This window comes from Micropterus salmoides, unplaced genomic scaffold (assembly GCF_014851395.1).
Source record: "Micropterus salmoides isolate LMB-PRFRI ecotype aquatic unplaced genomic scaffold, ASM1485139v1 Ms_hic_scaffold_5, whole genome shotgun sequence".
NCBI lineage: Eukaryota > Metazoa > Chordata > Actinopteri > Centrarchiformes > Centrarchidae > Micropterus > Micropterus salmoides.
In genome coordinates this window covers 25,446,881-25,472,613 of record NW_024044237.1, presented here as the reverse complement: position 1 = coordinate 25,472,613, position 25,733 = coordinate 25,446,881, and the positions used below count along the sequence as shown (strand labels likewise).

At 42.9% G+C, this 25,733-nt stretch overlaps 1 protein-coding gene across 1 annotated transcript in view; it reads right to left on the bottom strand.

Annotated features, from left to right (window-relative positions):
- The window catches only part of LOC119888424 (ecto-NOX disulfide-thiol exchanger 2-like), a 206,533-nt gene that overhangs the window by 30,236 nt on the left and 150,564 nt on the right, over nucleotides 1–25,733 (bottom strand). Inside the window, exons 5-7 of the mRNA XM_038698979.1 lie at nucleotides 12,003–12,209; nucleotides 8,571–8,804; nucleotides 1,494–1,738 (exon numbers count right to left, since the gene is read on the bottom strand). Coding sequence (XP_038554907.1) covers nucleotides 1,494–1,738; nucleotides 8,571–8,804; nucleotides 12,003–12,209 — 686 coding nt within the window. The remainder of the gene's footprint in view (nucleotides 1–1,493; nucleotides 1,739–8,570; nucleotides 8,805–12,002; nucleotides 12,210–25,733) is intronic.

The window sequence follows — 25,733 nt, the reverse complement described above, 5'->3', positions numbered from 1 at the left end:
AAGGCCATGTTATGGTTTGTTTATATCTTGTATCTTTATACATTTTATTATAGTTGTATAGTAGTATAGTTAGTTATAACTATAGTTATCTATATTATTCCTAAAATATATGTACTGCCCTTAACATGTTGACTTTTCTAAATTAACAGTAGTGCATTGTTATTTTGCTCTGTAAAGTACTTATTTACAGATAAAACTTAAAATGATACCTTTTGCAAAGAAGTTTTTGCTGATTTGAATTGTGTATTGTTGGTGTTATATTAATGTTATATGAATTGCTTGCGGGTAAATGTATGTGGGAATGGCAAAAGGGAATGTAAACATGACTTGCATTGCCCTGTTTATGCTGCGTTACACATGAAAAATGTAATATATTTAAAACAAAATAATATATATATATAATATAAATACATGTTCTGCAAAGGTATATGTATATGAGTATGGTAAATAAATTGTATAAAAAACACACATTAAGGTAGAGACCCAGCTTTTCTCCATCCTCAAACTACATACAGTATACACTCAATAATCAAAGGATTATTAGGAACACCTGTTCAATTTCTCATTAATGCAATTATCTAATCAACCAATCACATGGCAGTTGCTTCAATGCATTTAGGGGTGTGGTCCTGGTCAACACAATCTCCTGAACTCCAAACTGAATGTCAGAATGGGAAAGAAAGGTGATTTAAGCAATTCTGAGCGTGGCATGGTTGTTGGTGCCAGACGGGCCGGTCTGAGTATTTCACAGTCTGCTCAGTTACTGGGATTTTCACGCACAACCATTTCTAGGATTTACAAAGAATGGTGTGAATAGGAAAAAGAGGCTACAATTTGCAAGAGCTCACCAAAATTGGACAGTTGAAGACTGGAAAAATGTTGCCTGGTCTGATGAGTCTCGATTTCTGTTGAGACATTCAGATGGTAGAGTCTGAATTTGGCGTAAACAGAATGAGAACATGGATCCATCATGCCTTGTTACCACTGTGCAGGCTGGTGGTGGTGGTGTAATGGTGTGGGGATGTTTTCTTGGCACACTTTAGGCCCCTTAGTGCCAATTGGGCATCGTTTAAATGCCACGGCCTACCTGAGCATTGTTTCTGACCATGTCCATCCCTTTATGGCCACCATGTACCCATCCTCTGATGGCTACTTCCAGCAGGATAATGCACCATGTCACAAAGCTCGAATCATTTCAAATTGGTTTCTTGAACATGACAATGAGTTCACTGTACTAAAATGGCCCCCACAGTCACCAGATCTCAACCCAATAGAGCATCTTTGGGATGTGGTGGAACGGGAGCTTCGTGCCCTGGATGTGCATCCCACAAATCTCCATCAACTGCAAGATGCTATCCTATCAGATATATCCTAGAATGCTTTCAGCACCTTGTTGAATCAATGCCACGTAGAATTAAGGCAGTTCTGAAGGCAAAAGGGGGTCAAACACAGTATTAGTATGGTGTTCCTAATAATCCTGTAGGTGAGTGTACATTAACAGTGTTACTGAGCAGAGGGGACTCACATTGAGCCAGTATCGCGGCCATTGCGGTCTTGAACTTGTCTCTGGCCTCTTCCATCTCCTTCTCATGCTGACTCTTCTCGCTAATCAGCCGGCGGACATGGCTGTTGGAGGACTGGATCATGGAGTAGAAGTTGTTGGCATTCCGGCGGTTGACTTCACCTCGTTCCAGCCAGGTCAAGAGCACACGCACTGATTCAGGAAACACATTGTCATCTAGAAAAGACGGGAGGAGAGAGGGTGGAGAGAGAGAGTCTGGATCAATTTTAGTATGGTGGGATGAAAAGAAAAGTACATTTCTTGTCATTCAGGTAGAAGTAGTGTGAAGGAGAGAATGAGTCTATACAAGAAAGGTTACAAAAGTGCCGCCTTTACAAAATCTGAGTCATTTGACCAAGATAGAAGTAAAGCAGAAAAAAAAGGCAGGAAAGGAGAGAAAGGAATGTGGCCAAAATCAATAACACAAAAGTACAATAACAGAAGCCTCTGCCAACTAAAGTTTTATCTAGCCAAAAGAGGACAAAAGGAAAGAGTTACGATCACCAGGAGCAAGGAAAAAGCTGCCTCTGCAAATTTACTCTTAAACCATGATGATCAGGGACATGCAGGAGTCAAGAAGTTCAATTTCAACATCAACACTTTTACTGTGTATACATTTAACACTCACAGTACACTGTATAAAAGTGTGTCACAAAAGAAAGCAAGTAGCAAAACTCTCCTCAACTCTACGGTGGCCCAGAGGTGTCAGGCCAAATACAAAAGCCACAACACAAATACAAAAGCCACAACACAAATACAAAAGTCACAACACAAATACAAAAATATAGATATTTATGTCAATTAAACAGCTGTCTGTACAGATTAGCTTCAGAAATAGACTCAAAATGTGCAAAAGAAAACGCAAGGAGTCTCTGGTAACCTCGGAGACGACTAAACATTTCATTAATTTCATATTTTAATGCCATCTCCTTAATACAGTTGTACTGGTGTATACACAGACCCATACAGTATTTTTGCAACATAGGTCTCATTATGGAATGCACACAGGATTTGAATGGGCTTCGTGGGGGTCTCTAACTAACGGTAGCAGTGGAGATAACTAAACAAATAAATAAATAACGGGTGGGAGAGAGAGAGAGAGAGAGAGAGAGAGACATCATTGCTTATTACGTTGTCCCATATTTCCATCTCTCACACACATGCAAACGTACAAACACACACACACACACACCAGTCCACTACTTGCCCCAGATGTCTGCGATACTGCAACAAAGTTTATAGCCTGGAAAATGCCATCAAAGACTACTGCTCAAGGAGATACCGCAATTCTGCCATTTATGGCATCATATGAAGGTGTTATTATTTTACACACTGCTTGCCACTGGCACACAGTTAAGCATATTATCATATGTAGCGCTGTACTAATTTGAGGATACATTATAAAGCCATTGACACTAAACAAACAAGCAGCAGTCAATACACAGTCTAATACAATGCAATACAACTGAGTACATGTTTGCAGGTCGCTCAACCTGTTCGCTCAAAATGTATACCATAGTGGCTAATAGTGGAGAAGTACAGCCATTATGTCAGTCATGCGGTGCGCAGGTGTACTTTAACTCTGTTTATCTTTCTAATAGTACTAATTACAATGAAAATTAAAGCTGCAAGCAGCGTTTGGTGGGCCCTCGCACTTGTAGCACGTCCAGGTGTGATCCGGCCGCGTTGCATATTCTGGAGCTCTGCCGGTGCGGCTGTGAATTTGCTACGCGCTTCAGACGCTGCATGCATATGTCACTTCCTGTGTCCCCTTTGTGGAGCTACATAGCACTTGTCACTATGACTAGAAATGAATATTGGCGTGTAGATGTGTTTGGGGCCGGACAGTTATCAAGCACATAAAGTTTTGTTCAGATGTGAGCATGTACACTGAAGTTACAACAACTTCCTGTGTCATGGCAAAGAGTTGATCTTTGACGCCACACCACGGACATGCCCATTGATGAAAACTCACAGATAGCACAACTTTTCATCTTCAATGCCTTTAGAAGGCACAGCAGAAATTTGAAGTCGGTCGGACTAAATCCCTAGGAAGAGTTCGTTAAAGTATGGAGTGTGTAAATCATCCAAAATTTGACGTAAAATTCTAAATGGCCGACTTCCTGTTGGTTTTAGGGCATCGCTCCAAGACGGTTTTTTGGTACGTCTGGACAAGATACACGTACCACAGAAAATTCGTACACGCAGGTGAAGCGTGCGGCGGGGGCTGCTTCATTAAAGGGTATGGGTTCTTGAGGCTTTTTTGTGCGTCTTGATATGATACATGTCCCCTGAACATTTCGTGCATGTAGGTTGAACGTGAACGAGGGGCTAATTTTTTCCAATTTTCTAGGTGGCGCTAGCTAGCCATTTTGCCACGCCCATGCACGAAACCCATAAAATACGAAAATTTTCACTACTTCTGACATGTGCAAAGTTTGGTAAGTTTTCGAGTATGTTTAGGCCCCCAAAATTGAGCTTACTTTGCAGAAAAAAAATAAAAAAAATAAAAAAAATAATAATAATCTACAGTTTCAATAGGGACATTGCACGGTTCGTACTCGGGCCCTAAAAAGAAAAAAGAAAAAAAGAATCTTTACAGTTTCAATAGGGACCTCGCACGGTTTGTGCTCGGGCCCTAAATACATCATTTGTGATTCAAAATAATGGTTGTTGATAAATTAATTAGTGACCTCCACAGATGAATCATTTTACTGCTTCCATAGGAGATCCCACTGGCTCCCACGTAACTCAAACCCTGAAAGCACACCATTATTATAGGCTACTACTAGCTTGGACAGTCAAGGATATTAGGCTTCTTTTATTTCATTGAGGTGCAGTGGTTAGCACTGTCGCCCACTCTCTTCCCAGCAAGAAGGTCAAACCCCGGCCCCGGCCTTTCTGTGTGGAGTTCACATGTTCTCCCTGTGTCCGGGTGCTCCGGGTTCCTCCTGCCATCCAAAGACCAAGCAGGCTAGGTTAATTGGTGTCTTTAAAATAGGTTAGGTGTGAATGTGAGTGTGACTGGTTGCCCTGCGATGGACTGGAAACCTGTCCAGGGTGTACCCCGCCTTTCGCCCGATGTAAACTGGGATTGGCTCCAGCCCCCCGCGACCCTGTACGCAGGATAAGTGGTTGACGATCGATGGATTATTTTATTTAAAAACTAGTGTTCCACACATGGCAGAGTTAAGCCTGATTTATTGGGCTTACACTGTACGATTTCAGCCCGTGTCTGACCCGATTCTAGAGCCACACGACTCATTTAGAGACGGGCCGAACAATCGCTTCGTCGGGTGCGTTTGCCATGCAGTGTACAAAGGGGAGCGAAGAGCGATTAGCAGCTCCCGAATGGCCATCGGGCACAATTTCTGACATGTCACAAATTTCGTTAGGCTGTTGTCAGACTGTCGCACAGTTGAAGCAGAACCACAAGTGGCTTCCCCACAATCAGTGCCTTTTTTCTCACAGCACCTGTGTAAAGTGTTGAACGGCGTCTGAAAGTGCCATGGCAACACAACGCTCGCTATCAAGTCAAAATCTGTACAGTAAAATATTCGGGAACCAAGACCACGCCTTGAACTCACCCAATTTCCACACACCAAGTATTTAAGCACACCTTTTCTGTTCACCTCCCCTTGACTCAGCTTTCTCATCCCTCCCACCCAAACCCCTTTCTTTTCCTTTCTCTCTCCCTTGCTCCCTTCTCTCCCCTTGTCTGCTTACAGACTCGTTTTCACTCGTCCGCTGACGAAGAGACGGCTCCCCCACCTAGAGTCTCGACTCCGCCGGTTCCAGCACATCCTCACACTGCAGACACCGGTCTGCTCTTCATCCCCCCATCCATCCGCACAGATCCGACTCCTCTCCCTCTTCCCTCACCCGTCTTCCCCTCAACCTTTCATCCATTCACACCTCGACCCCTACCCCTCATCCCTCAACCCTCTCCCCCATCCCTCAGCTCACCATCCGGGCACTCGATCCGCTCTCTCCATACGATCCCATCTCAAGCTCTATCATCATATATCTTCGCAGGCGTGGTCTTTGTTAGTGAAAGCTTGTTTTCCTCCAATTCTCTCTGCAAAATTAAAATGCTATGCTGCCCACATATACTATTGTCAAGAGTCAGAACAGTCAGCAGGGGCCGACAGGCTGTAAGGCTACAGTGTGAGCGCTCAGGTCGGAGCTGACCATCGGACCGTACAATGTGGTCACCTACATCGTGAGCTTTGGCTTTACGTCGCAGACAATTTACTACAGTGTGATTTGGAATAAAACAAAAAGATTTCTAAGGAAGTAAGTCGTGCAGTGTATGCCCAGGGTGCTCAACTCTTCTGATGAGTGTTTTCAATTTATGCTTCAGCAAAATGTTTTCAGTTGTCTCCATGGTCACCTCCTTGAGTCTATTTTTGTGGCTTTAAGTGAAGCTAATCTGCAGTCATGCATTAAAGAAAGTAATCCGCTATTACTAAACTTCTTTTTTGTTGTCAACTCACTTCCGTTGTGGCTTTTGTATTTGTGTTGTGACTTTTGTATTTGTGTTGTGACTTTTGTATTTGTGTTGCGGCTTTTGTATTTGGCCTGACACCTCTGGGCCACTGTACAACTCTCAGCTCAAATCCAAGCTCTGTATTTGTATGAAGCTGAAGTTCAATTCAATTTGTGTTTGTGCATTATTTTAATGCTTGTACAAGCGGTTTTAGCAACATCTATTCCAGTTGTGTGCTGGGTTGTCTCCAGGTGGCACACAGGAGTGTCTGGGAGGAAAGAATGAGGACATGAAGATGGTGCGACGAAAATAACTTCAAGAATTTACTGTCATCTTGGTAAGAAAAGAACAGAACGGATTAAATAGATGATTGTGAAGAAAAATGATCATATCCATATGCTGAACATAAAAGAGCAGGAGGTTCAATAAGAAGAATAGCTTCGGTTGAAATCAATCAGCTTGTGTCTTTCCTATAAATATCTTTGGTAAACAACCCTTGCCAAATGTCTACATAAAAGGTGAGCACCGTGTCATAAGGCTGCTGTTTACAAAGTGCAGTTTGTTTGGCAGTACTCCTGCTTTGTCTGGTGAATAATCAGATGATGTCAAGAGACTTTATTGATTTCTATTGTTGTTATTCCGCTGTGGCTGTCCTGTCCTCTGCTGCCTCGCTGCTTACAAGTCAGATGAGCATAGGAGAGAAAACTCTCCCACACACAGACGTCAGCATACAACACACTGCCTCAGACCTCCATAACACACACACACACACAAAGAGTGGTGCACATGCATCATGTGCACACACGTAAACAATACTTAGTGCCTTTACAGATTGAGCAGCTGGAGAGGTTTATATTCATTTAAGCAGGGTTCTGCAGATGCTCTTAGTTTCTCTCTGTCACTCGCAACCACACACACTCATACATTCACACACACACACACAGTGGTCTATTAGACGGCATGCATGAATGATGAGCTATCACAGCTACAGATATTGAATCAAGGTGTTATCGCATGAATCCCCGAGGTGTTTCTGTTCTGTTTATAGGCAGACTCGGGTCTCATAATACATGCCCCCTGCAGCGGTATTATTAATAGACAATCTGGAGGAATATTAGTGGTATTCGATCAGTGACAGGGCGAGTGCCTTTCTAGCTTTAATGTTACAGTAAAGAGGCTAGTGTAAGGGCAGGAATGTCACTGGGGATCAACAAAGAATCTCATGTTACAGATGTGTGCTTGCATTAAGAATCCACCAGGCTCAACAAGAGCCCATATCCCAGCGGTCCCTTCAGCCCAGCCTCCTTAAATGTGCTCTGAACACTGATTGGAACTACACTTAACCATATACAGCATTTAAATATTTTAAATTATAGCACAACGCATTGCAGTCAAGAGGAATGATTCATCTCAAGTCACTTTGAATTCTCAGTAAGAAGCTGACGTATAAGACACTCAAATGAGAAAAAGTCATGCAGACACAAAGGAACACTTGATGAAATGTCAAGGGTGTTTAAATACTGAAACACTGTGTAGATGCTGGCTTCAGTCAAGCTAGTGGTTTTGTTATGCTGTACTTAGGCGCAGCATTGCTTTGAGCTAAATGCTAATGTCTGGATGCTAACTTTTACATTTATTTATTTAGCTGACGCTTTTATCCAAAGCGACTTACAATTGCTATATATGTCAGAGGTTGCATACCTCTGGAGCAACCAGGTCTCTCACACCAAAGGTTTGTGTCTTATTCACTGCCCCATCACCACCCCTAACATGCTCACAATGACAATGCTAACCTGCTAGGAGATATGTTTAACTCGTTCACTATATTAATGTAGCATGTAGCATTTGCCAATTGGCACAAAACATTTCCATTTACTCCTTTAGCTGATGTGTTTATCCAAAGCAACTTACAAATGCTATATATCCTCTGGAGCAACTTGTGGTTAAGTGTCTTGCTCAGGGACAATTTTGGTGGATGTGTCGCAGGAATTGAACCTGGATCACCCACACCAAAGGTCTTATGTCTTATCCACTGTTCCATCAACAAAATTTACAGCTGAGGCTGATGGGAATGTTCGTTAGCTTTGCCAGAATCCGGTCATGAAGAAAAGGGTTGGACAAATTAAAATTTTGACTTGATGGTGGAACTAAATGAAAAGTCAGTGGCTCACCAAAGGTATTACAATTCATCCTGAGGGAGACTTAAGTGTCTGAACCAAATCACAAGGCAATCCCTCCAATAGTTGTGGAGATATTTCAGTCTGGACTAAACTGGTGGACTGACCAACTGACATTGCCATCCCTAAAGCCACACTGCTAGCATGACTAATGACAGCATGAATACTGACAGTGGCAAATTGTTACTGGTTCCAGCTTCTTAAATGTGAGGATTTGCTCTTCTATATGTTGTGTATGGGTGTAAAAAATTAAAACAATTGTTAGTCATAGTCCTAATTTGCAATGGCCCCATGATCATACACTTTAAGTACACTCAGAGTGTATGCATGTTTGTCTACCAACCTTTGATCTTGTCTCCAAGCGCACTACATTCGTGCTCAGAGTAGTGGACGATGGGAGGAGGGGAGGGCGGCCGGAGGCGATCCTCCTCCATCTTGCGCCGGTGCCTCTCCTCTCTGGCCAGCATGCGCTGCCGACACTCCCACTCATAGAGGTCGTCTCTTGCCTGGGCAAAATCCACGTGGAGACGTCCGGAGTCTTTTTTGTCTGTGCTGGAGCCCAAACGAATACGGTAACCTGGGGAGAGGAAGGTGAGGTTTGAGAGGAGATGAAACAAATTAAGAAAAAGTCGAGGTCTAGGGGAAGATAGGGTGAAAACAGAGCACATAGAAGATAGCTGAGACATTTCATTGATTGGATGAGAGAGGCAACAGGGTAAAATATCACTATCTATCAAAACTTACTCTGATTCAGACATAGACAGATAGACAAAAGATCAGTTGAGATAAGAATGACAAGCACAAATTGGCAGATGTACACAGATAGGAAGACAAAATGGTACATTCACATACACACAGGTCTATGACAAGGTCACTCTTTGTTCTCTTTATGTGTCCTGTTATTGCAGCTACACTTCAGGTGTATAGGCCAGTACTTAAGTCACTTGAGTTTTTTCACTTTATATGTACATGAGTGTGGCACACTAATTACAGTGACACCCCTGGATCACCCCACGCCTCCTACCTGACACTTAGCACTGCCTGTGTGTGGGTGTGTTGTTGTTGTTAACTGATTGGTCTGAATGATCTGTGACAGGCTGTGGTGTTTACAGTACAGTGGGCAGTGAAAAACCAGGAAACAAGCTCAGAAAGCCCTGGGCCAGCATTCCCTCTAAATACATATGAATGCAAGCTCTCATTGGAAAAAAAAGGAAATAAAGTTGGATGTCGGTGCCAGTCGAAAAAAGAAACGAGTGTAAGTTTTGGGTTGTTTCTCGAGTCTGCTCTCCCTGCTTTAGGCTCTCGTTTTGCTTCAATATTTCATAAAGGTAGACCTCAGTGTGCCGAGGCTCCTGTAATGTGTATATGTGTGTGTGAATGTTTGTGTACACGTGTTTGTGGGAGAAGAGGCCATGGTGTACGAAAAGTAGTATTTATGAGAATGCAACACAGGTCTGTCATCTGGCTAATATATGGACTTATAGCTCCTGTCTTACTGTAGCGAGGAGGTAGATGAAATCACACACACCCAAGCACCCATATACACACACATTAAATAATGCAGAAGGTATTATTGCAGGGGCTGGTGTTTTAAATGAGCTTTGTGAAGAGGGAATATATAGCCAGCAATTCACATGGAGAGATTTAAGGCATCTGTGCAGGAAAAGCTGCGGGATAGAGATAAAATAAAAAAAAATCATAAGCTGGCGTCACATGATGAAAAGAGAGACCTATTCTTCTCTAGGAGCAGTTAAAATAGCATCCCATTGAATGGTTGATTTTAAATGTGAGCGCATTCATTTGTCAGGTGGAATGACCTTGTAAGAGTGATTATTATCAAAGTCCTTATAGGCAAGTCCTGCCACTCGGGAGACAGCTTGGTAACGCCTCCGGGCAGTTATTTCAGACTAACAAGACCAGGCCCCTATGTAAATGAATGGGGAAAGAGCCAAAACTACACTTTCACTGGTCACCAGGACAGTCAGCACAATCAGCGGTGAAATTAAAAAAAAAACGCTAAAACAGTTTGCAAGACGTTGGCATAGATTTCGTGAAATAAAATGCTGCAAGATAGACACTGAGTTGGCATTCTTTCTGTTGGACTATTAAATATTAATGCTCTCTTGTATTGTCTTGCTTGATGTTTGGCTCTGTTACCAATGTTGGTGACTTGATCGTAATGCATTCATAACATATTAACTTGTACAGCTGTCCTTATTTAAGACAGCAGTGAATTAATGTTCTGTAATGTAATGTTCTGTAATGAGACAAGGTGAATTAGAAGTTACCTGGATGTAAACCCAAGTGTATTTTTAGTGCTCTGTTGCTCTATATCACAAAGCAAGTGGAAGAAAAGCATTTATTGTGGGGAATATAATTAAAACATATTTTTTGTGTTGAGTGGTAACATCTATAAATCAAAACCTACACTGTACGTATCTACAGCGGTTCAGCCATTAACACTTTCTGTCATAAATCCAGCTTCATGCAGTTAAACACATTCACATCTCACTGGTGGTAATGAGGGAGAGGCAAGCACTTCTTTTCAATTTTAGCTAACCAGATGTATCTGATGAATGTCAGTGGGATCTGCAAACCGGCAATGATTTAAATTGGATAAATCTGACTGGGGATTGAAGCAGTGACTTTCCAGTTACACACATGCATCTCTAACCTCTACACCACCACTGTCCAACTTCAACTGTACATCTGTTCACAAATCTTCATTAATCCATCCATCCATCGTCAACCGCTTATCCTGTGTACAGGGTCGTGGGGGGCTGGAGCCAATCCCAGCTGACATCGGGCGAAAGGCGGGGTACACCCTGGACAGGTCGCCAGTCCATCGCAGGGCCTCTTCATTAATCACTTATGAATATTTTACATTTGCGATAAAGTGTGCACACAGCCCTTGACCTATTAAATTGCAGCAAATTTTCCACATTTACATAACAGAGGAGTGAAGAACAAAACGTATTAGGACCATAAAATATGAGGTAACACTCACAAAACTGCAGCTGTATATATTCAAAATTATGTAATTGTACCAGTTGGCATGTTCAGTAATTATTACATAGTCACAGGTGCAGAAAATAACTAAATTTGTACACAGTATAGATGTACAAATGATAAAGGTGCATATTTTCAGAAAAAGGATCATGACTGATATAATAGCAGGGCTCTATTAATTTCATCTTATTCTGGCTTCCGGAGCTGTATGACTCTCTTGTTCTCTAAAGTAAAAAAACGTCCAGTGTTGTTCACTTCCAAATAATCTGTATGGGGTGCAGCAAACTTTCCATCAACCTGTCCATCGATGCCCATATATATTTATCCATCTGCCAAATGGTCCCATGAATGTGTGAGGCTGGGGAATTGTAGTGCTGAGTGATAGATATCAGCCCTTTCATTTCCATCTGAGTAAAGGTTAACAGCTCATCATTCTTCCTCCACCTGAGATGAAGGAATGCTGGGGCACTGGGAGAGGGCCAGGTGCACTGATAGCAGTGGGAAGACAATACAAGTGGTCTCTACGGATTCACTATTGCCCAGCCGAGTAAGAAAGAAAGCTGTTATCGTCTGACCTTTAAGCACAGTTTAAACCAATACACACCTAAAAACAAGGTTAGGGGGGTTGTTGGACTTTTCATTGTAGAACTGTGAGGATTTGGCAGAAAAAACACAAACCAGGCTTAACAGACAAAAAACATTCCTTTTTAAATAAAAAATATAATGAAAAATCACATGTACTGACTTTAAATTGAAGATACCTTACCAGAGAGGAGGAGAGCCTTGTCTACAGTAAACTCCTCAACAAATCGGATATGGCAGAAGTTTTTCTTGCTCTTTCTGATGGCAGCTATATCGCCACACTGTCCAAAGACCTCCACGATGAGCTGCTCAGTGGCGTTCTCGGGCAGACCACCAACAAATACCGTCTTACACCCTGGAGGGCGCTCCCTGGTGGCTGGAGGCAGAAGGTCTGTCAAACATGGAGAAGGAAAGAAAAGAGACAAAATTATTTCATTGGAAGCCTCAACCATAAACAGCATACACTCAGATTACAGTTGGTTGATTGGCACTGAATCACTGAAGGTACAGCATCCATCAGTTTTAATTAAGAAACAGAGAGAGATTTTATATGTATGAATGGAAGAATGTATGATATTTTTATTATTGTGTCATGCATACAACTATTATGTATATGCATATAGAGAATTCATATAAGGTGGATCCAGAAAGCCATTTTCAGACAATATTAGTCCAAAGTCCAAAAATAATGAACAGTTAATAATTTTCACAATCAGATTGTAAGAACATCCAAGAAAATCTACAAGAAAAATCATAATCTTACAAAACATATATGTTATAATTTGGGAAAAATCATAATAAATACTAATTAAATAATCGTCATAATCGTTGCCTAAATTAAAACAACCGTTAGGATTTTTGATACCTTGAGTAAGCCTTATAAATTCAATCTGCTTTCCAGTTTCAGTCCAGCAAATGAAAAAGCCTGAAAAGGCCTTGGGAACAAATAAAAAAAAGTTTTAGTTCGAGGCTAACACCTCAGAGGTTATCATGAATATATCTCTTCTCTCCCTCAGCCAGTCAAGGACACATCATAAAAAATCCATGAAACCGGGTGTGTGAAAATTACTCTATTTTTAAGCCACATTACACAAATGAAAATTGGGTGAATTGGATAAAGAATGTAACAGGAGAAACCAAATGAGGTGACATCCACATTTTCTACCACTGAAAGTTTTTTGACATTTGTAGTGCATTTAATTTCACATATTTTCCCACCTTATCATGACATGCTACTAAGGCAGAGGAATCTGCTGTGAGAGTTAATTCAATTTTATTTATATAGCCCACAAATCACAAGTTTCCCTCAAGGGGCTTCACAATCTGTACAGCTTACAACACCCTCTATTCTTAGACCCTTGACTTTGTAAAGGAAAAACTCCTTTAACAGGGAATAAAAGGAAGAAACCTCAGGAGCCAATGAAGGAAAGCTAAAATTGGTGTAATATGGTCAAACATTCTCTTTTTTTTCTGAGTTCTGAACCATCTGAAGCTTTTTTGTACTGGTAGGGCTGAGAACAAAACATTAGAATAATCAAATCTAGATGAAATGAAGGTGTGAATTAGGCTCTCTGCATCAGCCAAGGACAGAAAAGACTGCATTTTAGCTATGTTGGATAGCTGGAAAAAGGCGATCTTGGTTATACTGTATCTTCAATGTGCTGATCAAAAGGGAGAGTAGGATCAAACGTAACACCAAGATTTTTGGCTGACAAACTATGAGAAATCACACAATTGTTGAAAGTCACTGTTACTTGATCAAATTGGTATCTATATGTTGAGCAGGGCCAGACTAGGAGCAGGAATATAGGCTAGAAAATAGCGGCGCCTGTCCTAATAGGGTGAAATCTGTCTGCTTTCAGCAGGTTGGGGCAGCCCCAGAAAGAAGTTAGTTGAGTTATCAATAAAACCAAATCCCTGCTCACTACAGCAATGAGCCAGAAAATGGTTCAGTGAAGTAAGTACATGAAAACTAATGTACATGACGATAAGATAATGACGAGATCCACAAGATTTCTCTATGACCATACCATGATTGAAATATAGAATAATAAGCGATAATGTGGAATAATATGTTTGAATAATTTTTATATTACAGTCACGCATCCCCGGCATGAAAATCAAATCCTTCTGGCAAGAGGGAGGTTGATCCTTTGGTGTCGATGGTCAGAAGCATGAAGGACGTTACTGACTGAGCAAAGATAAATGTTGACTGATCTAATCTCAGAAACATCAGGCTTTCCATGGACTGTGGGCATGACTGGTTAAGTCTGCTCAGAGGAAATGGGGAAATCGATGCTAAACCATCTGGGTTTTGAAGTTAATGCTGTTTTTTAACCTGGAAAAACCTAATTTGTTTATTGATGATTTAATGCAAAACATGCTTGGAGAAAGTTTGGGCTTTGAGGCTGCCCATTTGCTGTAATAAGAACTGGAATGAAAATTAGGAAAAATATTTTTAAGTTACAGCTTTAACAAAATGCCTTTTCCATTTATAAATCAAGCTCAGTAAGATTACATTCACATTGGTGAAAGCCATTATTCAGACCAACCAAATGATTTTGTGATATCAGAATGTGAGATGAGATTTTAGCATGAATTCAAATGCTAAGTTACTAATAAATTAATGTGGTGATCATAGTCAAGAAAGCTATCCCATAAGCGATTTGTAGATATATAAGAAATCTATATAAACATCAGCATGTGAGGACTGGACTATTTCTTGGCATGAGTGCAGTTACTTTCTGGAGTCTCCGGTGGTTAGCTGGCAACCAATTAAACAAAGGAGATCTAATGTGTGAATTAATGAAATTTATGGTGTATTGGTAAGGAGATTTTTTTACCTTTGGAAAGAACCAAGCTTTTCATTTTTCCCTTTTGTCTTGACTTTATGCGAAGCTAAACATCTGCTGCTGTAGCTTTATATTTAGCATAGTTAGTGTGTAATACTATTGTAGCCCACAATAAGCATGCTTTTTGTCCTTATTTTTAGCTGTTTGTCATTATTCATGACATTTTAGGTCTAGCTGCACATAATCAGTTATTTCCCCATGAGCTGTGAACAACAGAAAAGGAAAATAAACACATTAGGTGCAGTACAGAGAAGCATGACTTGCTGCCAGTCATCAGTATTTGATTTCCCCCTTCTAGGTGCATGTAGCGCTGATGATGCAGGATGACATCACCAAAAACTGTCCAATGTTTGAATCAGTACCTTTACAGCTCTTGGTTCATTTGCACAAAAAAAGCAAAAGGTCAACTATATATATATATATATATATATATATATTTATTTATTTATTTATTTATTTATTTATTAGGGATGACCCTGAATAGTCGAAGATTCGATGCTTTGATGGGCGGAGCCTGATTCGACTGTCAATCTCACAGTCGAAGCATCGCAGTAGCGTGTATGTGTGCAGTGGCAGTGGAGGAACATTTGCTGAAGAGACCGATCCCCGGCTTCCCGGTGTTGTGCCAACTTGTTCGCACCTCACGGGACTTTTGGATAATTTATCACCGTTGATGAACCACATAAAGAGTATTTTATCGTTTTTAAACAGCCGGCTACTTAAAATAGACCCGTGACGAGCATGCAGTTGTCGGCAGCAGTAATGCACATAAAACTCTGCATCAGTCTGGTGATGTCAGGCGAGAGAGAGAGAGAGAAGGATCTTCAAAAAGCCTCAGTTTAGCTGGAAATTTACAGTGTAAGTTGAATGAAAAGAGACTACAGCTCTGCAGCTTAAGGATTAAAGCGGAGCTGCCATGTGTAAACCCCCCCGCTCGCAATCGCCACGCACAAAAAAACAGGTGATTCAACTATCAGTCGACTATAGGTAGGACTTGACGATTCTGATTCGACTATGTAAATCCTTAAAGCCCTAATATATATATATAAATAATTTATTGTTAGACTGTTAGACTGCATTAGCTTTAGCTAGGTGTACCTAATAAACTGGCAGCTGAGTGTATTTCTAAGTAAGAAATAGATACTACAGATATCAATCTGATTTGAGCTTAAAATATAAAAACTAAAATAACTATTAAATATTGGTCTGAAGTAAATAAATATAAACCATAAAAATGGATTTCAGTTTTAGTAGAATGCTTAAACAACAGTTTTAAGTTAACTGAACAACAGGTGTGAAACAACCTTTTGTATTATGTAAATGTTCAAAGTGTACCTATATGTTGTGGGCAAATATAAAACAAAAATTAATATCCTGTTCTTAAAGCAGCCATCATAAAACTATAATGTATTTGACTGACACACTGAACAATTTGTACTCAGCAGTTGTGTGAAAAGTACCTCAAGCAGATCTGAAATGTAGGACTCATTCATGAACACTTTGAGCTGCTGAAATCCCTTTCCCATGGCTATAAAGCTGTGGCCTAAATCATATGACTTTCCACCAGTCATCCCCTAAATTAGAAAAAATAAATTGTATTTTTTATACAGTACTCGAAAGGTTGGACTTGAAATTTTAAATGATGGGCCCAAGAGGAGCTATTATCCAGTCATGAAGCTTTAGTGCTGGAGAGCCTGTAGCAAAGTTATGGTACAACACATCAAAGCTACTTTATGGTTTTGTCCTCCTCATGTCACAGCTTGCTCTGGCACATGGCCCAAAAGCCTTCGTCCCCTGACCTTGGCAATGATGATGGCATTAAAACTGGAACATGCCCACACTCACGGCTGCTCTCTCACTCACATACTCAAAGCCAAAAACACACACACCCTAACTCTAGGACAGCACCAAGGTGATAGCTTCCCTGCGTTTACTTTGCAGTCAGCTAAAACATGCTGCGGCTCATTGCACGATTCAGCATTAAATTACAATTTCTGACAGAGTTCGGCTGATGAGCTAGGCGGACAATACAAAAGGACAACACGGTAACAGTTTGACGTTTAGCTGACACCCTTGCTTCATAAAAGCCTGCCTTTAAAAAACATTTTTTTCACAGACACACTAAAGATGTGACTGCATTACCAAATGTTTGGCTTTGAAAGGAGGATGAAATCCATACAGGGGACTTTTTAGAAATGTAGGCACGTAGACAGGAGGGTTCTGAAGGGCATCTTTGGTCTTTTACTTGAGGGTAATTACAGATAGACAAGCCTGACATAGATGAAAAAGTGTTGGAAAAAGAAGAGCCGGAGGAAGTGATGACCATTAAAGACACTCACAGAGTAATTCCCTGAAGCAGCAAATGAAATGTAGGTCTGCATTAAAGGTCTGAGAGACAAAAATGGGTTTGAGTTTGTGTGTATGGGAGTTATGGAATAAGAGAAAGTAACAGAAGAAGACCGAGGCTATATTTAATTAAATCTGAAAGTTTTAAAAACCTGTATGGAATGAAAATGGGGCAACTGGCAGAGCTGCTTATTGAGTGTACTGTTTAACAAACAGTTATTACTATCAAATAGAGCCCGACTGATTTATCGTTTTGCAGATATCGGCCGATCGGCCGGGTCTTAAAGTGTCTATAGTTATTTCAAGAGTGCAAAGTAGGGAGGAAGTGGGCTGAATTGTCTGCTGTTTCGGGCGTTATTGGGTGAATTGGAGGCTTATTTGTGTGAGTGTCCATGGGTGTTGGCAGTTCGTATGGCCCAGGGGAAAAAGCTGTTCGTCAGCCTGCTGGTGTGAGATTTGGTTGACCTGTAACGTCTCCCCGAGGGCAACAGATCAAACATGGGGTAGGCAGGGTGTGAGTGGTCTTGTGATGGCCTTGGTTCTCCTGAGGCAACAGGATATGGAGATGTTTTCCAGGCTGGACAGAGGGCAGCCAATGATCTTTTGGGCAGTGTTTATAACCCTCTGTACCGCCTTCCTGTCCTCAGCTGTGGAGCCTGCGTACCACACACTTTCACAGTGTGTAAGGACGCTCACCACAGAGGAGTGATAGAAAGCCAGCAGCAGCTTTGTGTCCAGATTGTTCTTCCTGAAGACACGCAGGAAGTGTAGCCACTGTTGAGCCTTCTTGACCAGGGCCCCGATGTTATGGGTCCAAGAGTAGTCAGCAGAGATGTAAGTGCCCAGAAACCTGAAGGTGGTGACCATTTCCACCCGATCTCCATTTATGAAGAGAGGGGTGTAGTCCTGTCTGTGCTTCCTGAAATCCAAAATTAGTTCTTTTGTTTTGGGGATATTCAGGGTCAGGTTATTGTCTGAGCACCAGCGCGACAGATCCTTCACTTCTGCCGTGTACGCTGTCTCGTTCCCTTCGTGGATACATCCAACTATTGTGGTGTCATCCGCATATTTTATAATGTGGTTTGTTGGGTGGGTTGGAGAACAGTCATAGGTGTACAGGGTGTACAGCAGAGGGCTCAGAACGCAGTCTTGAGGGGAACCAGTACTGAGTATGGAGGAGTGGTGGGGGCCTAGTCTCACAGATTGTGGGCGGCTCGACAGAAAGTTTTTAATCCAGATACAGGTGGGGAGAGGGATCTGTAGCTGTGTCAGTTTACTGAAAAGAATGTCCGGAATGATTGTATTAAATGCTGAGCTGTAGTCCACGAAGAGCATCCTCACATAGCTCTTCTTGTTTTCCAGATGGCTAAGTGCTGTGTGGAGTGTGAGGGCGATAGCATCCTCCGTGGACCGGTTTGCCCTGTAGGCAAACTGGTGGGGGTCGAATGAGGGAGGGAGACAGTCTCTGATGTGCTGGGAGACTGATCGCTCCAGGCTCTTCATAATTACAGACGTCAGAGTGATGGGTCTGTAATCGTTCAGGCTGTCTATGGCAATTTATTTGGGAATGGGGATGATGGTAGAGGCCTTCAGACATGTGGGGACAGTAGCATGTATCAGGGAGAGATTGAAGAGTTTAGTGAGGATCCCCGTCAGCTGGTCTGCACATGCTTTAACCACCACCCCCGGGATGCCGTCGGGACCAGCAGCTTTACTGGGGTTCACTGCTCTCAGGTTCTTCCTCACCTCATGCTCCTGAATAGAAAGAGGTGGAGTGCTAGAGCCAGGGGGAGACAGTGACTGCAGGTGTGTGGTGGTGATCTCAAACCGTGCAAAGAAGCTGTTTAGCTCCTCTGCCAGGGTGCTGCTGCTGGAAAATGTGAGAGGGGAGCAGCCTTTGTAGTTGGTTAGGGCCTGAAAACCCTTCCACATCTGTCGCGTGTTGTTGTTGATCAGATGTCCCTCTACTTTCCTCTTATAGGAGTCCTTGGCCTGTTTAATGTCCCTCCTCAGGTCAGCTCTGGCGGTGCTGTAAAGAACTCTGATCAGTGTCTGGATTTCACTTGTCATCCAGGGCTTCCTGTTTGGGAAGATCTGGATGCGTCTCTCCGCTGTGACGTTTTTGATACAGCACTTGATGTAGAAGAAGAAGCATGTCCAAGTCCTGATCTTCGAAAGTACAGGCAAAGCAGTCTTGCAGCTGGGTGAGAGCATTTTCAGGCCAGGCTGTGATGGTCTGTGTGGCTGGTTTAATTTGCCTCCTAAGGGTGTAGGCTGGGAAGAGGAACAGGGTGAGGTGATCTGATTGTCTGAGATGGGGGAGGGGGGATGCCCTATAGGCATGTTTTATGTTGGAGTAAACACGATCTAATGTGTTTTCTCCCCTAGTGGCACACTTAACGTGCTGATGGAATTTGGGGAGAACAGTCTTAAGGCATGCTTTATTAAAGTCCCCCGCGATGATGTGAGCGCCATCTGGATAAGCCCTCTGTAGTTTAGTTACCATGAGCTGGTCGAGTGCCGTGCTAACGTTAGCTTTGGGATGGATGTAGACAGCAATCACAGTGACTACCGTTAGCTGCCATGGCAGGTAGAAGGGTCGGCACTGGACAGACATGGCCTCTAGGTCCGGTGAGCAGTAGGTGTCAATTACTCTACTGTCTGAGCACCAATCCTCAAGTACGTAAACACAGAGTCCTCCTCCTTTGATCTTACCGGAGGTTTCGGTCCGGTCATGGCGGTGAATTGTGCGGCCTGCTAGCTCCACTGTAGCATCGGGGATTAGCGGGTGTAAGATCTTGTATTGATTGCACTTTTTTTTGTATTAATTGCACTTTTTTAACTCTTACTTCCTTCCCTAGGTATTTACCCCATTGATGCGATATGTACCATGAGCTCTTACTAGTATTCATTACTGCTCTTACTAGTATGTATTGTCAGTTGTAGATCTGTATTTGATGCTCTGTTGATGCTTGTATGTTGTTCCTCAAATGTTTATGTTATGCGTTTCTTAAAATAAGCGAGGAAAAGAATATCGGCCAATATATCAGCTATCAGAGTTTAAAATCCACAAATATCGAAATCGGTATCTGACTTAAAAATCCCATATCGTCCGGCTATCAAATTGACAAATCAACTACTGTGCATTAATGCGGTCCAGAAAATCTGACAATTTTGTCAAAGTCATTATGACTTTTTCAGGCATAAAAGTCAAATGATTGTGTTGCAATCTGGATGATTTTACTGGTATATGAGCTTTTAAATTGTATATCTTTGTGTTTTATACTATTGGTTGGACATAATAAGCTATTTAAGGATGCATAACTGATTAATCGAAAAGTTCAATCAGTTGAAACTAGTAGAGCCACAAAAGGCTTTATACAATTGTTCACACGTGCAATAGTACTCCTCAAGACCTGTAAACAGAAATTGACAGTCTCTTCCCCCAGAGGAGAGAAAAGAGAGCTAGATAAACTATATTATCATCACTGTCTTGTTCCTACTGTTTGCATGCTTACTGTTCTCTTCATACTGTTTATATTGTTTTCTTTTATTAATTTTATATGTTACCATATAAAGTTTCAGAAATTAGATTTGGAAACTAAGGCCATGCCTCAAACTCATCCAATTTCCGTACACCAAGTACTTAAGCACATCTTTTCCGTTCACCTCAACCTTCAACCCAAACATTTCTGAATGGACAGTCGTCCGGCAACAAGAACTCAACCGGAGAAACATCTCCTTCCAACACTCTGACAACAAAGCGAAACTTTTTCTACCGTACAAGGATTCGCACACAACTCTCCAACAGCACTTCCAGGTCACCAGCTCTACTTCCGGGGCAATGCCAACGACTCCACGGCGCATCCCCCAGTCGAAGACGCAGAATACAACCACACATCAGTTGTATCAAACCCAGCTGCACCCCAACCTCTTTCTCATTCGTTTCCTACATCTCAAACAGCACTATCAACCCGAGCACATGCATCCTTCCATCCCCGCATCCTTTCTTCTTCCGTTCTTCCTACTTTCCCTATCTCCTCTGGCCCCATCAGTCCTTCCTGCCTCAATACCAGCTACCGCAGAAACCCGGACCACACCCACACAGGTGACCTACGACTCCGCCATCGGCCAGACCTTTCCTCCTGTCTATCCTTTCCCCCTCCCTTCCCCCTCCCCCACCCCATATCCCAAATGCATAAAAAATTCTCATCCGTTTTCTACTTCTCAAGTGTCACTATCAATCCGAGCACATGCATCCCTCCATCCCCGCATCCTTTCTTCTTCCCTTGTTCCTACTTTCCCTATCCCATCTCCTCTGGCACCATCGGTCCTTCCTACCCCGTTACCGGCGGCAACCATAGCCGCCCAGACCGCATCTATACATGAGATCCCCGATACCGGCTACCCCAGTTGCCCAGTACACACCTACACACGAGATCCACGAAAACGCCATCGACCAGACTATTCCTCCTGTCTATACTTTTCTCCTCATGTGCCTGCACCATAAACTGTATAATAAAGGCCTGCACGCGCGGAGTACATGCGTGATTTTAACAGCCGCACACCTTCGGCAGCGGTCTCAGGCATGTTTGCCTCGGTTGCAATTTTTTCACCACAATCCCGGGTTTCCTTTGGTGTCATCTTGTGGTACCAACCCGTCACTGTACATTTTTACGTGCTATTCCCGCAGGTCCGCCCAACCCAGTCAATGCAATACTCAGCCATCGATCACACCATCACCCCCATCTGCACTGCAGGGCAAGGAGCCTGGCCATCCAAGGCAGATATCACTAGCGCTTCAAAGTGTTTCCCATTCACCCCGACTACTGGCACCTTTCCGCCGTTCTCTGGAAGAGCGCTACTACTTCGCAGTTCGTATAACCTTCGGGCTTAAGAGCAGCCCAAGAAAAATAATAAAATGAAATAAATAAATAAATTATAAAACATAACAATTGAATTAAATTCAATTAATTAATTCTCAATATATATCGTATAATATATATAGAACATATATTAACGTCATAGATGACTTCCTCACCTTTTTGCCACCCTCTACGCCACCATCTTATGGCCTCAACATCTCGATTTCCGCACTCCATAAACTCACTCCTCAGAGCAAACAGAAGGTCCCAACACATCACTGGAGTTCCTGGGCATCACCCTCGACTCAGGGTCACTCCAGGCATCCTTGCCCCCGAGAAAATCCACCGCATTTCCTTGCTAATTTCCAATTTCCTTCTGGCCACCGTTGCACCAGTCTTCTCTCACTACTAGGCCACTTAACTACGCCACCACGATCATCCCACAAGGTTGGTCCTTCCCGTCACATCTCCTTTCCATAGCCGCTTCCACCCCATCTCTCCATGACCTCATCAAACCAGATGCCGCATGCCAATGGAGTTTAAACATGGTTACATTTCCTTTCATCCTGGAATGGCATCTCCTTCCACAAGGACCACGTCACCAAGCCAGAAGTCATCCAGCTCTTCACAGATGCTGCCCCTTCTGTCGTCTTCGGCTACTACGGCGGTAGTTGGTTCGCAGCGGACTGGCCACCTGAATTTTCAGCCCTCCCTCCTTTCCCTACCATCTACGACATGTACCCAGTCCTATTGCAGCCATTCTTTGGGTGTCTAAATGGTCCAAAAAATACTATCTCACTATACTCAGACATAGTGCAGTGGTAGACATAATTAACAGAGTACGGTCCCATTGCCCAGCCATAATGGAGTTCATGCAGAAGCTCACCTTGGTTTTCAACACAGCACCAATTCACCATCTGAGCCTCCCATATCCCAGGCCACGAAAACACTATCGCTGACTCTTTCTCGCTCAGATCGGGTTATCTGACTCCATATGCGGACAGAGTCCTAGAATCCATGTTCCTACTGGCATTTTGGCTTCTCGCGCTGCTCAGAGTTAATCACCTCCAGCCTCCACTACCATCCGAGTCTACACACCACCATGGCCCGACACACTCATTTATCACCTCAAACGCAGTGAAACCAACCAATCCGGTCTATCGCAACCCATCTACCTCTTCCAACTCAATTCTTACCTCAGTCCGTACGAACCTATACGACTGTAGACTCGAAATAGCCAGCCACGCTTCCCCCCAAGATCCTCTGTTCGTCACAGAAACAGGGAAGTAGCCACACTCTTCTGGTTTCACCAACTCCTCTGCCAAAGTCTATCCAAATCCGGCATATCCCCCAAACTCTACTTTGGGCATCCGTTCCGCATCAGAGCTGCCTCCACCATCTCCAGGCAGGGAATCCCAGACAACGTAATGAAATCCTTGGCCGCTGGTCCTCACCAGCATACCTCACTTACATCCGCAATGACCTAAACGATATCAGAAACGCTCACGCACACCTTTCCATCTGAAGTTCTTTTGTGGGTTTCCGCACGTCCACCTCCCCTTGACTCAGCTTTCTCATCACTCCCACCCAAATCCCTTTCTTTTTCTCTCTCTCTCCCTCTGCTCTCTTGTCTCTCTTTGTCTGCATACAGGAACCGGGGGGGTTTCCGCACATCCGTGGACTAAGAGACGGCTCGCCCACCCAGAGTCTCGACTCCACTGGTTCCTGCACACCACTCGTCTGCTTTTCACTCACGCATCCATCGGCATGGATCCGTCTCCTCCCCTTTCATCCATCACACCTTGACCCCTACCCCCCATCCCTACAATTTCTGTGTTAAAGTTTTATGAGTGTAGCTTGAAGGAACTACAACCTTTCATTTCATTGTACAACCTCATGTTGTAAATGATAAATAAATTACTAAATAAATAAAACTTTATTAGGTACTATTAGACAAGACAGTTTGAATTCACATAATAATAATAATTATTATTATTAATATTATATCTTGCTCTATTGGCAGGTATGCATTACACTTTACCGGAGATCTAAATTGGCCAGCTCTTACACAACGTTGAATTAAACTCTCCAATTATATGATGTTTGACAAGGTTTATCACAACACCAAAGAGAAAGGTATTTTCCCATTAATTTAGATTTTCATAAATAATTGGAAACTTGAAAAAAGAAATGATCTGAATATTAATATATATCCATATAAAAATACAATATATACATTTTACATATATACAAATTAAACAAGAAAATGTAGGAAACATGCAGATAAAAAGAAAGACTGATAGAGAGTTTCAGACAGTACTGTTCAGTTAAAGGTCAATGAGGAGGAAGCTGTATGTAATGGCCGAGGTGGAGTAGCTGGGGGTCCTGCTTCCTTTGATAGCCACCATATGCAACCTGCTGCCCTCTATCCCAATCACACACACACACACACACACACACACACACACACACACACACACACATACACACATACACAGCTATCGCCTACTGGACATATAACAAATACCTCAGGAAATAGAGCACTGACTCACAATTATCCTCTAACTTCACAGACAGCACACTGAGCGAAAAAACACACTGTTGAAAGCAAGATTTCTGTCCACGTTTTACATTTTCTCCCTATTTTTTGTTCCCACACTCACACATACACAATATACAAACACACAATGACACTCCTTTAAAAAATATTACACTGCTCAAAAAAATTAAGGGAACACTTAAACAACACAATGTAACTCCAAGTCAATCACACTCCTGTAAAATCAAACTGTCCACTTAGGAAGCAACACTGATTGACAATCAATTTCACATGCTGTTGTGAAAATGGAACAAAATAGGTGGAAATTATAGGCAATTAGCAAGACACCCCCAATAAAGGAGTGGTTCTGCAGGTGGTGACCACAGACCACTTCTCAGTTCCTATGCTTCCTGGCTGAGGTTTTGGTCACTTTTGAATGCTGGTGGTGCTCTCACTCTAGTGGTAGCATGAGACGGAGTCTACAACCCACACAAGTGGCTCAGGTAGTGCAGCTCATCCAGGATGGCACATCAATGCGAGCTGTGGCAAGAAGGTTTGCTGTGTCTGTCAGCGTAGTGTCCAGAGCATGGAGGCGCTACCAGGAGAAAGGCCAGTAAATCAGGAGATGTGGAGGAGGCCGTAGGAGGGCAACAACCCAGCAGCAGGACCGCTACCTCCGCCTTTGTGCAAGGAGGAGCAGGAGGAGCACTGCCAGAGCCCTGCAAAATGACCTCCAGCAGGCCACAAATGTGCATGTGTCTGCTCAAACGAGGGCCTGACCTCCATAGGTGGGAGTTGTGCTTACAGCCCAACACCGTGCAGGACGTTTGGCATTTGCCAGAGAACACCAAGATTGGCAAATTCGCCAATGGCGCCCTGTGCTCTTCACAGATGAAAGCAGGTTCACACTGAGCACGTGACAGACGTGACAGAGTCTGGAGACGCCGTGGAGAACGTTCTGCTGCCTGCAACAGCCTCCAGCATGACCAGTTTGGCGGTGGGTCAGTAATGGTGTGGGGTGGCATTTCTTTGGGGGGCCGCACAGCCCTCCATGTGCTCGCCAGAGGTAGCCTGACTGCCATTAGGTACCGAGATGAGATCCTCAGACCCCTTGTGAGACCATATGCTGGTGCAGTTGGCCCTGGGTTCCTCCTAATGCAAGACAATGCTAGACCTCATGTGGCTGGAGTGTGTCAGCAGTTCCTGCAAGAGGAAGGCATTGATGCTATGGACTGGCCCGCCCGTTCCCCAGACCTGAATCCAATAGACCCCTTTTCAGTTGGTAAACATTGTGACGTATTTGTGTGGGCGGT